The sequence below is a fragment of the Trichomycterus rosablanca genome, chromosome 3 (genome assembly GCF_030014385.1).
Source record: "Trichomycterus rosablanca isolate fTriRos1 chromosome 3, fTriRos1.hap1, whole genome shotgun sequence".
NCBI classification, from domain to species: Eukaryota; Metazoa; Chordata; class Actinopteri; order Siluriformes; family Trichomycteridae; genus Trichomycterus; species Trichomycterus rosablanca.
In genome coordinates, this window is record NC_085990.1 from 41,639,178 (window position 1) to 41,654,108 (window position 14,931).

Consider the following 14,931-nt stretch of genomic DNA (forward strand, 5'->3'; position numbering starts at 1 on the left):
AATTTGTCTTTTTCAGTTTCCACTAAGAACAGACTGTATGGAATTTAGTGAAGTAAATGGATGGCATGTGATGCTCAGTATTGTTACTACTAAATAATCAGTTAAGATTGCATTGTATTAAATAGATTATGTTCCACAGATATTATATATGAATCAAGAGTCCTTTGCAGTGTTCAAACATACAAGGTTCCTTAATAAATCAGAAGACAGTTTAAAATATAATGTCTATTGTTAACAGTATATGATTACATAAAATGTGTTCCCATTTCAAGAATTCACTTAAACATTCAAATAAAGTGTATATTGTTTTTGGGACTATTCATAGCATTATGTTTTGGTGACGTATAAGGGTTTCCTTAAAAAAAAAAAAAAAGATTAACATTTATGCTTAATACTGCACAAATGCATTAAACAATGTCCAAACTTTATTTTAAAACAGTGGTCCCCAACCACCGGGAGACTGGTACCGGTCTGTGGGTAATTTATTACCTGGCCGCACAGAAAGAATAAATAATTAGAGATTGCTACATCAGCAATAAAAACACTGCTTCCATTTCCAACACACTGGTGTTTATCATCTCATATCACCCCCAGGTGGAAGCAGCGTCTCGTTGCAGCGAAAAGAGCTAATTTGTGAGCAGTATAGTTATTCTATTTTAAATCGTCCGGCCCCCGCCGATCTGTGAAATTCAATCTTATATGAAACCGGTCCGTGCTGCAAAATAGGTTGGGGAGCACTGTTTTAAAACATGCATTTGGAATATCGTTAAGACATGCTGGCCTTTAAACAACCAATTCTGTACATAATTTTTTTTATTGTTTTAGAGAATTTAAAGTTGTTGCTTTTTTGTTATAAATGAGCCAAACTTACTCAAAGCATTCAGTACATGAGATATGAGGATATGAGATGAACACTTGTTTTGTTTTTTTTTGGATTTTTACATTAAAGTGAAAAACAATCCTTGCACAGTGTTTGTATGTGTATTGTACTTTTGAAGCAAGATGACAGTATTCTAGTGCAGGGGTTTTCAACCTGTGGGGCGCACCTGTCCAGGGGGGCGTGACATTGCAAAATGTTTTACTTCTAAAACTAAAGCAATTCATTTTTCACCCACAGGAGACATATTTGATTACTGTCGCTGACCACGCACGTTTAATGTTATCCAGTTCAGTCTGAAAAAAGGATCGTTGGCTAGCAGAACGTACAAATAGGGCTAACCGTGAAGATAAATAGGTGACAAAAGCAATGACTGCTGTTATAGGACACGTGTGTGTGTGTGTCTTTAAGAGTGGTGTATAGTGGGTGATGCTCTGTTCACAAAATTGTGAAGTGATTCAGGAGTCGATTCGCATGAAGCGAAGCTTGTGCGCGTTTCTCCCCTCAGTCAGCTCTCCGTTTTTACTGTTATTACTAGGGATGTAACGATACACTCTACCCACGATGCGATACGATTCACAATACTGGGTTCACGATACAATTTTTTCCCGTTTCTTTTTTAACTGAAATTGAAGACAAATTCAAACTGAAAGTTTCCTTTTATTATTTCTCTTTAAAAAAATAAAATACTGTATTTGTGCTTATCTTTTATTTATCTAAATATAAATAATAATAAATACCCTTTTATTTCTGATGTAGGTACAAACTATGCCAAATAATGCTTATTGTGTAAAAAAAAAAACTGAAATGAAATTTTAAAACAAATCCAACATTATATAAATAAATGAATAATACAAATAAGGAAAGTATCCTCACATAAATACATTTGGCTGGAAAATCCCCCAACCTGGCAACTTTGTAGAGTGCCGTCAACCAGGCAAGGTGAATAGCGCCAGTGCCCTCTGCTGTTTAAAGTGAATATTGATTCTTCTTAAATGAATAACCGATTCGAATCGTGGCACGTGTGCACCTATTTTTAACTGTCTTGTGGTGCATCGTTACATCCCTAGTTATTAATGAATGCTGCGGTTTTAAATAAACACCAGCTACTACAGAACACCTTGTGTGACTTGCTTTCCTTACTGGTCGGAGGCTTAATTAAACTGGTTATTACCACACAGCAGTAGTCAAGTCAGACTCGTTGTCCCATGGAGCTAAAAGTTATCTTGCCTGAGTTTTCTGTCAGTCAAAGTCAAAACAGTATTCTAAACCAGTGAACTTAGCAATTGATGTACTTTTGCCTCTACTTGGCTCTGTAAAGTAACGTTTTCTGCTCTCATCTACATTAAATCAAGTACTGCTTACGATTTACGACTAGCTGTAACTGATATTGAACCATGAATCAGGTGGCGCAGTGGTAAAAACACATGCTGTTCACCAGAGCTGAGATCTCGAATACATCGTATCGAATCTTGGCTCTGCCTGCCGGCTGAGGCTGAGCGGCCACATGAACAAAGATTGGCCTGTTGTTCAGATAGGGGCAGGATTAAGCCGGATGGGGACTCTCTCTCAGACTAGTACGATTACGACCTCTGCCGGCTGGTTGGTGGTGCCTGCACGGAGATGGGAAAGGAGTGCGGTAGAGGGTGTGGCTCTCCGTACACAGCGCTGTACTGCACTGCACTCGTCAAGTGTAGGTGATAAGATGTTCGATTGCTGTGCACGTGTCCGAGGGGGCATGGAGCAGCCTCGTCCTCCCCAAATCAGGAGCAGGGACCAGCATTAGTGAGAGGATGATTGACGGGCAAAAATTGGATGCGCTAAAGTGGGAGAAAAAAAAACACCCCACGAGTTTCTCGAATGTGCTCGCAGAATAGGCTCAGCCATCGCATTGAATAAGATAAAGCTGTATTACCTTTTTTACGTAAATCGTATGTATGATGTGCACAATGTTTATTATGTTATTTTATATTATACTATAATATTATTATATTGTTATATAATTTTAGCTTCTCAAGCTAATAAAACCTATTGGTTTGGGTTTGAGTTGGAGGGGGTGCAAGTTCAAGGTCGGCACACGGAAGGGGGCGCATGTCCAAAAAGGTTGAAAACCCCTGTTCTAATGCATTGCATCACTCACCTGTTCTGACTTTCTCTAATCATTTTTGTCTCGGTAATCAATGCTTTCTACTATTTCCCTCCTTAGATGTTTATTCTCTGCTATGACTCTCTCTGTCTTTGTGTCAGTAATAAAACTAAAACATGTTTTTAGACCATCTTTAGTAAGGCTTGATGTTGACTGGTTGATATAAATGTGAGGTAAGCCTTCATCCTTCCTGCCTAAATCGCCAGTTTCATTACAACTTGCTGGATTTGGTGTCTAAATGCATGATGGTGTTGACATTTAAAAGCTAGTTAGACTTTTTTATTCTTTTTTTTGTTGCAGGCTACACATAATTATTGGTAAAAGCATGCTGCACGTGCGATGTACTTTTAATTTGTCCATATGTTGACAGTCAAGCCATTTTCTTTACTAGAAAGAGGTTCAGCATTCGACTGGGCCTGTTGCATACCTGCCGTCGTTAACATTTATTTCCCCACACGCTTTATTTTGTCTGTAGTGATGCTGTGTTGCCTGTAAAGAAATTACATTGTGCTAATGTAGTGTCTGTAGATATTTAATTACTAGAAAAGCTATCTTCTTAACTTCTTTGATACTTGTTTTAGGGTATTGAACGATTAAAGCGAGAAGTTCCAAAATGGGAGAAGACGCCACGCTGGGAGGCCATGAAGTCAGCCTTTGGTGGTCCTTTCTCTCTGACCTGGTTCAACCCATTCTCCGACCTTTCCTGCAAAACTGATAACTTATCCAATGTTCCTGATCCCCCACAAGGAGAAATCATAGAGGAGGATGTCATTGAGATACCCTTACAACACTAAAATGTGACTGACCAAAGCATATTCTGCCTCTACTGCATGATCAGAGCCTTGAGAGGGACAGCCTGGTGGACTCGTAAAGGATGGCTATGGGGTTTTCTTTGTTCGTTTCATTTTTTAAACCATCAGAATATTTTTAAATCGGAATTAATGCTTATGTCGTACAAGTCTCAAGGAATATACACCGATCAGCCATAACATTAAAACCACCTCCTTGTTTCTACACTCACTGTACATTTTATCAGCTCCACTTACCATATAGAAGCACTTTGTAGTTCTACAATTACTGACTGTAGTCCATCTGTTTCTCTACATACTTTTTTTTGCCTACTTTCACCTTGTTCTTTATTGGTCAGGACCCCACAGGACCACCACAGAGCAGGTATTATTTAGGTGGTGGATCATTCTCAGCACTGCAGTGACACTGACATGGTGGTGGTGTGTTAGTGTGTGTTGTGCTGGTATGAGTGGATCAGACACAGCAGCGCTGCTGGAGTTTTTAAATACCATGTCCACTCACTGTCCACTCTATTAGAAACTCCAGAAACTCTGATCAATTATTTGAAAAATACAGGACTAATACACATGTAGAAATAAACACGGAAAGGACACAAGACAACGAACATGAATAAATAACCCGAACAAAGATAGGTGCCTATCTTGCCATGAGAATGACCAGTAGCTAAACATGGCATTAAACAACAAACAAACTATTAGAGAAACAGGTGAGCTTTTTAAAACTGGTATAAAACTTAAGCCACGTCCACACGAATATTGATCTTTTTGGATATGTGTTTAAGTCCCTCATTCACTGTTTACCACGATTCATTCCATTCAGGGTCACGGTGGGTCCCTGTTTGTCAATGTCTAAGAAAACTACTGGTCTGAACCACATTTTCTTCCCGTTTTAGCACACTCAATTTTGTCTTCCGCTGCTGAGAGATACCAGATTGCATCCAAGGAGAGCACGTCGCTGTACCAGCCTCTTCCGACACGTGCACAGCCCTCATCTTCTTGCCCCTGCATTCTGCACAGGCATCTCTTCTGCCATTTAGGGTTCTTACACAGCGTATAAAGACCCACCCACCCACACATAGTCCGGGCCCCACCCTGCAGATACGGTGGCCAATTACAATCTGCTGCAGGCACTGCCAATTATGCCCGCTAGATGGCACCCACCTAACCTGTGGCAACACCGAGTTTCGAACCGAGTAGTTCAGAAACTCGGTGCTGGTGCGCAAGCGGAATATCCCGCTGTACCACCTGGGTGCTTGGTCGAATCTTTTTTAATGAAGGGGCTGTGATTAGAAAATATCCATATTGGTGTGGACATGCCCTTTTTCTGTAAAAAATGAAAAAAAGTATTAAAAAGCAGTCAAGAGAAATGAGATGTTGAGATGCTGATGAGTCAAGCTTTAAAGTTAAACATATTTTAACATCAGAGCTTTCGGGTCAGATTTTAAGTACTGTATTGTATTGTATTGATGCCACAACCTTAGGTAAACACTACTTAAATACAGACAACCATTACATTAATTTGTATAGGACCTGGTTTAAAAGCATAACTTGTTCAATTCCAAAATACTTGAAACGTGTGTGTTGCAGCTATTGGTCAAGTTTAGTAACTATTAATTAATAAAGTATGAATCATGAGCTTTATGTTTACTATAATTAACCGAAGGGTGGCAGTGGGTAGCACTGTCGCCTCACAGCGAGAAGGTCCTGGGTTCGATTCCCAGGTGGGGCAGTCCGGTGCTTTCTGTGTGGGGTTTGCATGTTCTCCCCGTGTCTGTGTGGGTTTCCTACGGGAGCTCCGGTTTACTCTCACAGTCCAAAGACATGCAAGTGAGGTGAATTGGAGATACAAAATTGTCCATGACTGTGTCTGACATTAAACTTGTGAACTGATGAATCTTGTGTAACAAGTAACTACCGTTTCAGTCATGAATGTAACCAAAGTGTGTAAACATGACGTTAAAATCCTAATAAATAAATAATGAACAGAAACAACTTTCCAAAAACTCCTTAGAAAAATAAGTGGTTTTATTAGGAAATTGGCTCCTTAAACAAATACATTTCTTATTGTCATCTTTAGTGCCTTAAAGTTTTATCATGACCAAAAAGTGCTGTATTGTTCAGAGCTTGTCATTTGTTTGCTTGTCAACATTAAAAAAGCTACTTTTTCTTGGTATGTGGATCTGAATCCCAGGTATTTGGCAAAGAGACAGGAGTGACACCTGGGCATGGCTAACTAACAGGAGCCCCTTTATATCAAGTTGTTTACCATTTTAACCTAAAGCTGTGATATGTTAATGCTATTTATGTAAACATGTAAGTGGACCTCAGCTACACATTACCAGTGTAGATGTTTCAAGTGCAAAACTTAAGGTTAAGTAAGTGCACGCTGTAGCATTTAAACCGTTTATCTATGGAGGTCTGTGCATTGTTTTACACACTTGAGCTTTATCCTTTTTTAATAAATATTGAAATAATTTGTGAAACACATTGTCATGTTTTGTGTAAATTAACCATTAAATGTGAGTAAAAACATATGCTTTAATAAAAAAATACAACCTTTTCCAGTGCATTTTTGCCTTAGCATTGTGTAGACTTAGATCAAACCACATTTCCAGGTTGTGTTCATATGCAAAATTTAATTGCAACCTTAATGTTGTAGGTCCAATGTCCTGGCCTTTAATTAGGTCTCCTAAAGCTCTTTTATCTCCAGCTAAAATGTACTTTCCTAGATTTACTATGTAAATGCATTATCTTTTCTGTTGGTATTGCATCATATCTCTTCGGTTTTCTTTAGCTAACACAGCAGAGAGCTTAGTCATCCTTTTTCACATCCACTTTTTGTTCCTGAGTAAAAGATCCATGCAAAATGAAGAGCCCCAGTAGGGTTAAGGTGATGCCAACCCACCACAACAGGGCATGGCTTTCCCCAAAGATCACATGTCCAAGGAATGCCTGAAAACACAGTAGAAGATTAAGTGCATTTCCACATTGCAATAAATAACTTAGGTATTTAATGATTTATGCTTTATCTTGACTTATTATATACGTATGTTGTAGTTAGTAGGGCTAAGTACTCACAGAGGAGATGAAATTGGAAGCAGTAGTTGTGACAGTAGCCCGGGCAGAAGACGAGGAGTGCCGCAGAGCTTTGGCAAAGAACGTCCACATCACAGCATTAGAGAGGAACAACAGGAGGCCACATATCAGCCTCAGAGGAATGTGTAACTGTAAGTGACATCAGCAGGCAGAAACATGGTTTAATCAGTCACGGTTTGTTGCATTCAATTATGTAAATGTGGAATGCTGTGCATTTTAAGCTGAAGCATTTAATGTTGTTGGTATTTCATGTATGTCATGGACAGATCAGTTGCATTAGTAAGTACAGAGTCAGATGCGGTTACCTTGTACATAACATACTGTAAGATCAGCTTACAGCTCAGATTGAAAAACAGTAGTTTTAACAAATAACCATGCTACTCTAAAATACTACATCATTTTCTTTCTTTGTTCAATCACTGTAGCATTCAACTCATAATAATTTAACTGAATGCTGAATCTAGCTCTGCAGATGACTGAATATTTCCAATTGCACCTATATTTAAACTTTGTTTACATTTCTACAAACTTACACTATGGATGTGTGGCTACTATTGTAAAGTAAAATACATTGTTTCTAATTTTGTGGAAATAGTTGGGGAAAGACCATTTTACACTTCCAGCGTGACAGTGTCCCTGTTAATGAATAAATTGGATCCGAGATTGCAAATCAGGTCTTCTCATCCAACACAAATGCCTGACCTCACAGATGCTCTTTTGACTGAATGGACACAAATGTGGACAGTCAAGACTGCAAATATATGGGTTTTGTCTTTCTGGCTAGCTTACAAGTTCATAGTGTTTTCTTGGTCTTTTAGATTTTGTACTGACCTTTACAGTTACCCTTAACTGCCATTTCTTAATGCCATTTTGGACACTGGTGCCTTTGTATAGCTTTGTAGACAATAATTCATTTTAATTTTAAGATGCTATTGTCAGATAGTCAATGCTTTTGAATGTTAGCAAAATGTAAGAGGAGGATTTAGTATGTCCTGGAACGGTCATCGACTTACAAGTCCTATTAACAACTCTTGACCAGAAAAATTTGCCCCAACAAGTCAATAAAGCCCTAACAAGTTAATTAAGCCTTAAGGCTAATAACTAAAGGGTGTACAAATGTTTGCCACAATTAGTATTTAACTTTTAGTCAACAAAATATGGAATTTGCCAGGACTGTCCCTACTTTTGCACTAAACTATTAGCTTTGGGCTATGAACTGAAAGGTTGAGAGTTCAAATCCCAGCTCTGCCATGCAGGCACTGTTGGGCCCTTGAGCAAGGGCTTTAACCCTCTCTGCTCCAGTGGCGCCGTACAATGGCTGACCCTGCGCTCTGACCCCAGTTTCCAAACAAGCTGGGATATGCGAAGAAAGAATTTCGTTGTACTGTACACCTGTATATGTATAAATGACAAATAAAGGCATTCTACTAACTACATGGTTAATGTAAAATCAATTGTTAAGTGTGTATAAAGCACATACTATTTTTACTGGTCTGTGTTCAGAAACATCTAACAATGAATTTTGCGACACACTCATTACTAGGGTTGTGTGATTTTCTATAATAAAAAAAGTCGGCTGTCATGAATAGTATATCATAATCTTTTGAAGAAGAGGTAGAAGTGGTTGCTTCTGTTGTATTTCTCAACAAGGTATTAGATTTGACACCCAGACAGAAGTATTATGGCACTTTACTGCAGTCTTAGTTAAACAAGACAACTTTGAGAACTACTGCAATAAAAACCACTCAGTGGGTAGCACTGTCGCCTCACAGCAAGAAGGTCCTGGGTTCGATCCCCAGGTGGGGCGGTCCGGGTCCTCTCTGTGTGGAGTTTGCATGTTCTCCCCGTGTCTGCGTGTCCAAAGACATGCAAGTGAGGTGAATTGAAGATACAAAATCCATGACTGTGTTCGACATTAAAACTTGTGAACTGATGAATCTTGTGTAATGAGTAACTACCAGTCCTGTCAAACATGATGTTAAGGTCCAAATAAATAAATAAATAAAATTTACCCATTCGCAAGCTGTAGTGTCCACAAGGGGGGTTAAACTTCCCTCCTGGTCAGTCAATTTTCTCACAGCAGTAACACACAGCTCCTGGAGGTAACTGGCACCAAGAGATAACTTTGCAGATGAGGACGCCACAGCACCAAGTAATCCTGCCAACAACGCGTACACTAGTCCACTCAACATCACTGCACTATAATACTATATCTGAATGCAGAACTTCTACTTGTGACACCTAAATGAAAATATGCAAGTAGGCTATAGGCTAGTGGTTAAGGTACTGGACTAGTAATCAGAAGGTCGCTGGTTCAAGCCCCACCACTGACAGGTAGCTGCTGTTGGGCCCTTGAGCAAGGCCCTTAACCCTCACTTGCTCAGACTGTATCCTGTAACTAATGTAAGTCGTTAAATGGCTAAAATGTAAAATCAGTTCTGATGCCTCAGATGCACATTAGTTTGTAGTTTATCTCCCAGCATTATGGAAAAAACAGCAACTTTGATCTTCTCACTTTAAATACAGACATCTAGATCCACATGAATCACTGACTCACCGAAACACATTACCAGCACGCAAAACAAACACTAATTCTTACATACTACAAATAATGTAGGAATAGTTCATAGCTAAGTAGTATTCCGGCTCCTACTTAGTACGCAAGTACGCCAGTTGAGATTTGGTGCATTCTGATTGGTCACTAATCCGCTCGTGTTGATTATGTCAGAGACTCACGTTGTTAGTTTGTGTTGGAGCTAATGCTAGCCGTTTTCGTTAAAATTTTTTTGCACGTTTATTAACACTCATTAATAATGAATAAAAAAGGAAACGTGTCGTGGGTGAAACCGAGTGAACCATCATTCCTGCGCAAATTCAAAAAAGACGTTGGTTTTAAAGAAGGACCAACAGTTGACACAAAGGTAGCATGCTAAGCTCTTTTCTTCTGTTAGCATTGTTATCATCAGGTTTATTATGAGATAGAGTTTATTAATTATATAGTTGCTTAATTATATACCACTTAAATAAATACTACTACAAATTGTATATTTTTGCGTTTTCTGTGAGAGCTAAAGTTTTCTTTATTAAATACAGTGAGAAAACTAGGGTAGTGGTAGCTTAGTGGTCATTTATTTATTTATTAGGATTTTAACGCCATGTTTTACACACTTCATGACATGGTTACATTCATGACAGAAACAGTAGTTACACATTACACAAGATTAATCAATTCACACGTTTAATGTCAAACACAGTCATGGACAATTTAGTATCTCCTACTAACCTCACTTGCATGTCTTTGGACTGTGGAAGGAAACCGGAGCATCCGGAGGAAACCCACGCAGACACGGGGAGAACATGACCACAGAAAGGACCTGGACCACCCCACCTGGGAACGAACCCAGGACCTTCTTGCTGTGAGGCGACAGTGCTACACACTGAGCCACTGTGCCGCCCTGGCATATTGTACTAGTGATCAGAAGGTTGCTGGTTCAAGTCCCCTCATCACCCCCACCATGTTGCCACTGTTGGGTCCCTGAGCTAACCCCTTAACCCCATATTGCTTGCACTGATTCAGACACAATTGTAAGTCGATGTGGATAAAAGCATCTGCTAAATGTCATAAATCTAAAGTTAAACTGTACAGAACACTGTTGCAGTCCAATGTGCGGAAACAGTGATGTTACTTGTGATCTGGATTTCCAGACTATGTAAAGTTGAGTTAGTCGAACATTAAATTACACGTGCAGTTTGTTTTGTAAATATATGTTAAATTACACATACGTATTATGGTTTAAATATGGTTTAACAGTCATTGTCATGACAGACGACATACAGGTATACCACAATAGAAAATCACACATCTCTAGTAACGAGTGTGTCGTTAAAATTTACCAGTAAAGAATAGTATGTGCTTTATACACCCTTTTGTCAAAAGTTGGGGCAGCCCTGGCTAATTTCATATTTTGTTGACGGAAAAAAGTTTTAAGTAATGAATAAGTTAGAAGTAATTGTAGCAAACAGTTGTACACCCTTTAGTTAGTAAGTCTTAAAGCTTAATTTACATGTTAGGACTTTATTGATTTGTGACTAGTTTTTTCAGAGCAAAATAAATTATTTTCTTAGGTTAAGCATATGTTTAATTACATATACGTGAAAAAATATGGTTTGCACAATAACGTAATGTTAGGTCACTGTATTCCATACTTTGCTATGTACAGTGTATCACAAAAGTGAGTACACCCCTCACATTTCTGCAAATATTTCATTATATCTTTTCATGGGACAACACTATAGACATGAAACTTGGATATAACTTAGAGTAGTCAGTGTACAACTTGTATAGCAGTGTAGATTTACTGTCTACTGAAAACAACTCAACACACAGCCATTAATGTCTAAATAGCTGGCAACATAAGTGAGTACACCCCACAGTGAACATGTCCAAATTGTGCCCAAATGTGTCGTTGTCCCTCCCTGGTGTCATGTGTCAAGGTCCCAGGTGTAAATGGGGAGCAGGGCTGTTAAATTTGGTGTTTTGGGTACAATTCTCTCATACTGGCCACTGGATATTCAACATGGCACCTCATGGCAAAGAACTCTCTGAGGATGTGAGAAATAGAATTGTTGCTCTCCACAAAGATGGCCTGGGCTATAAGAAGATTGCTAACACCCTGAAACTGAGCTACAGCATGGTGGCCAAGGTCATACAGCGGTTTTCCAGGACAGGTTCCACTCGGAAGAGGCTTCGCCAGGGTCGACCAAAGAAGTTGAGTCCACGTGTTCGGCGTCATATCCAGAGGTTGGCTTTAAAAAATAGACACATGAGTGCTGCCAGCATTGCTGCAGAGGTTGAAGACGTGGGAGGTCAGCCTGTCAGTGCTCAGACCATACGCCGCACACTGCATCAACTCGGTCTGCATGGTCGTCATCCCAGAAGGAAGCTGACGCACAAGAAAGCCCGCAAACAGTTTGCTGAAGACAAGCAGTCCAAGAACATGGATTACTGGAATGCCCTGTGGTCTGACGAGACCAAGATAAACTTGTTTGGCTCAGATGGTGTCCAGCATGTGTGGCGGCGCCCTGGTGAGAAGTACCAAGACAACTGTATCTTGCCTACAGTCAAGCATGGTGGTGGTAGCATCATGGTCTTGGGCTGCATGAGTGTTGCTGGCACTGGGGAGCTGCAGTTCATTGAGGGAAACATGAATTCCAACATGTACTGTGACATTCTGAAACAGAGCATGATCCCCTCCCTTCCAAAACTGGGCCTCATGGCAGTTTTCCAACAGGATAACGACCCCAAACACAACCTCCAAGATGACAACTGCCTTGCTGAGGAAGCTGAAGGTAAAGGTGATGGACTAAACCCAATTGAGCACCTGTGGCGCATCCTCAAGTGGAAGGTGGAGGAGTTCAAGGTGTCTAACATCCACCAGCTCCGTGATGTCATCATGGAGGAGTGGAAGAGGATTCCAGTAGCAACCTGTGCAGCTCTGGTGAATTCCATGCCCAGGAGGGTTAAGGCAGTGCTGGATAATAATGGTGGTCACACAAAATATTGACACTTTGGGCACAATTTGGACATGTTCACTGTGGGGTGTACTCACTTATGTTGCCAGCCATTTAGACATTAATGGCTGTGTGTTGAGTTATTTTCAGAAGACAGTAAATCTACACTGCTATACAAGTTGTACACTGACTACTCTAAGTTATATCCAAGTTTTATTTCTATAGTGTTGTCCCATGAAAAGATATAATAAAATATTTGCAGAAATGTGAGGGGTGTACTCACTTTTGTGATACACTGTATGTGGTGTTTTATTATCATGTTGACCAGTAAGTACATTTAATTCATTTAACTGATTATCAGAGATGTACTGTGTAAAGTTACAAATATAAATTTGAAATTCAGACCCCACCCAGGTGATTAAGACTGCTGGTTCTGCTGTTGCATTGTCTTTGTCATATACACATGTACAGTACATCAAAATTATTTTTCCCATACCCCAGCTTGTTTGAAAGCTGGGTTCAGAGCGCAGGGTCAGCTATTGTATGGCGCCCCTGGAGCAGAGAGGGTTAAGGGCTTTGCTCAAGGGCCCAACAGTGGCTGCATGGCAGAGCCGGGATTCGAACTCTCAACCTTTCAGCTGATAGCCCAAAGCCCAAGGTCACACAGATTTGTAATTGATAAAGTGTTAGGCTTTAGTTACAAATATACAGGATACCAGGACCATCAATTGCAGTATTACTGCTACTGCTACTGTCAGACTGCATCATGGTTAACATTTAAAATGCCACAGCTGCCTTAGGCTGACTTTTATTGTTTATATTGTTTAACTTGTTGGATAAATTCCACTATATTGGATAGCGGGGGCACATAAAATTGACCACATTGTAGGAATAACCCACTATTTGTGCCAATGTGTTTACAGAGACAGGAACTACCAACGTGTGATGATGACAGTGGTGATAGTGACCGGGAAGATGAGATGCCTCAGGTGGTAGTGTTGAAGAAAGGGGATCTGACCGCAGAAGAGATTACGGAGATGAAAAAAGACAAAAAGAAAGGTGACCAAACACTTACATGATGCACATGATCTAACAAACAAATCCAAATATACAAATCCAACTTGTATAATACTTGTGATATAGCCTTTAAATGATACTATGTGACTTATTTTAAACAGTATTATTATTTACATCATCCAACAAATCATAACAGATGTGCATTCTATATATTTGCTCTTACTTTAATTATAGTTTAAGTATAACAACATTAATTATAGTTCACCCTTATTGTGTTTTATGTGAATATTAGCTTCTAGTACCAGCGTCTGATTGGAGTGCCACTTTTTATAGTTCATTATTATTAATTTTAAGGACCCAGTTATGATCCTGAATTGCGACCAACCTCAACAGTTTGTACTACATCAGGAATAACCTTCAATTTATAAACTGTTCTTTAAAAGTGGTCACAATCCACCAGATATGTTTAGATATGTGTTCTGCTATCAGTTCAAATTCCACATACATCCCAGGACTGTAGACACTGCCAAGTCAGATTGCCATTTTTTTGTTGATTCATGACCTTCCCTAAAGATGTCCCTAAACTTCCAGTCCCTAAAGATGTATCTAAACACACAAACCCTTTCACCAGATGAACCAACTCCTGCTGATGGGAAAATCGTTTTTAAGAAACCTGAAAAACGTTCCTCAGACAAGTTTGAAGGCATAACGGCGAGCTCAAGCAAGAAGAAGAAGAGCGAAAATGATGAGAAGAAAGAGAAGTCGTCAGGGGTGAAGGTGAAGAACAAAAGTCTGTTGTCCTTTGGTGGTAGTGATGAAGACGATGAATGATTGTGGTGTTTTAACCATTATTAAGCTGCTGAGTTGAATCTCAAGCAAGCTGGCCTAATTTTATCTTTTCACTTTTACACAGTCAAACAATTGAAAAACAGTTGCTCCATGTATATCAGCAGTTCAGATCCTAATGTTACAATAAAGTCTAAACTGAAGTATTCTTGAAGGCTTTGAAAAGCTAGTCTGTCATGAGGTTGGTGTATGTTAAGATTGTGCATTGTAAAGACATTATTCTGCCAAAAGCAGATGCATGTAAAGCTTCTGTAAAGGAGCTGTGAGAACTTTTAACTTTTATTTTTCATCTCAAGTGTTAAGATACCAAGAACTGCCATCATAGTTTTCTATCTTAAATAAAAATGGATACCTATGTAACAATTCTTTTTGGTTATGACTGTCATTTTTTGGAAAAGGTTGAGTAACTTCATGCTTCAATATGTAACAAGACAATCACCAGAGCTTTTACTTTTCTATTTTTAAAATCATGGAAAAATTCTTTTTACAGCAACACTGCTGGAGTTTTAAAATACCATGTCCACTCATTGTCCACTCTATTAGACACTCCTACCTAGTTGGTTCACCTTGTAGATGTAAAGTCAGAGACGATCGCTCATCCATTGCTGCTGTTTGAGTTGGTCATCTTT

At 39.3% G+C, this 14,931-nt stretch overlaps 2 protein-coding genes across 2 annotated transcripts; one reads left to right on the forward strand and one right to left on the reverse strand.

Moving 5' to 3' along the window:
* Positions 1-5,839: 5,839 nt before the first annotated feature.
* Positions 5,840-9,566, reverse strand: tmem42a (transmembrane protein 42a). The gene is made up of 3 exons (XM_062991330.1): positions 8,941-9,566; positions 6,911-7,057; positions 5,840-6,784 (listed from the first exon to the last, which is right to left on the reverse strand). Exons 1-3 carry the CDS (start codon positions 9,118-9,120, stop codon positions 6,644-6,646), a joined length of 468 nt encoding a protein of 155 aa, XP_062847400.1. The 5' UTR covers positions 9,121-9,566; the 3' UTR covers positions 5,840-6,643.
* An 81-nt stretch (positions 9,567-9,647) lies between these two features.
* On the forward strand, positions 9,648-14,667 carry kiaa1143 (KIAA1143 ortholog). Its single transcript, XM_062991331.1, has 3 exons — positions 9,648-9,849; positions 13,363-13,498; positions 14,088-14,667. Exons 1-3 carry the CDS (start codon positions 9,742-9,744, stop codon positions 14,285-14,287), a joined length of 444 nt encoding a protein of 147 aa, XP_062847401.1. The 5' UTR covers positions 9,648-9,741; the 3' UTR covers positions 14,288-14,667.
* The last annotated feature ends 264 nt before the right edge of the window (positions 14,668-14,931 follow it).

Bases quoted from the DNA above. Each gene is read 5' to 3' on its own strand.
- tmem42a (XM_062991330.1), bottom strand. From the start codon at position 9,120: ATGTTGAGTGGACTAGTGTACGCGTTGTTGGCAGGATTACTTGGTGCT. The intron at 7,058-8,940 runs GTAAATTTTATT...TGTCACTTACAG, and splicing joins ACACTACAGCTTGCGAATGG to TTACACATTCCTCTGAGGCT. The intron at 6,785-6,910 runs GTGAGTACTTAG...CTGTGTTTTCAG, and splicing joins CTTCCAATTTCATCTCCTCT to GCATTCCTTGGACATGTGAT.
- kiaa1143 (XM_062991331.1), top strand. From the start codon at position 9,742: ATGAATAAAAAAGGAAACGTGTCGTGGGTGAAACCGAGTGAACCATCA. The intron at 9,850-13,362 runs GTAGCATGCTAA...ATGTGTTTACAG, and splicing joins GACCAACAGTTGACACAAAG to AGACAGGAACTACCAACGTG. The intron at 13,499-14,087 runs GTGACCAAACAC...CCCTTTCACCAG, and splicing joins GAAAAAAGACAAAAAGAAAG to ATGAACCAACTCCTGCTGAT.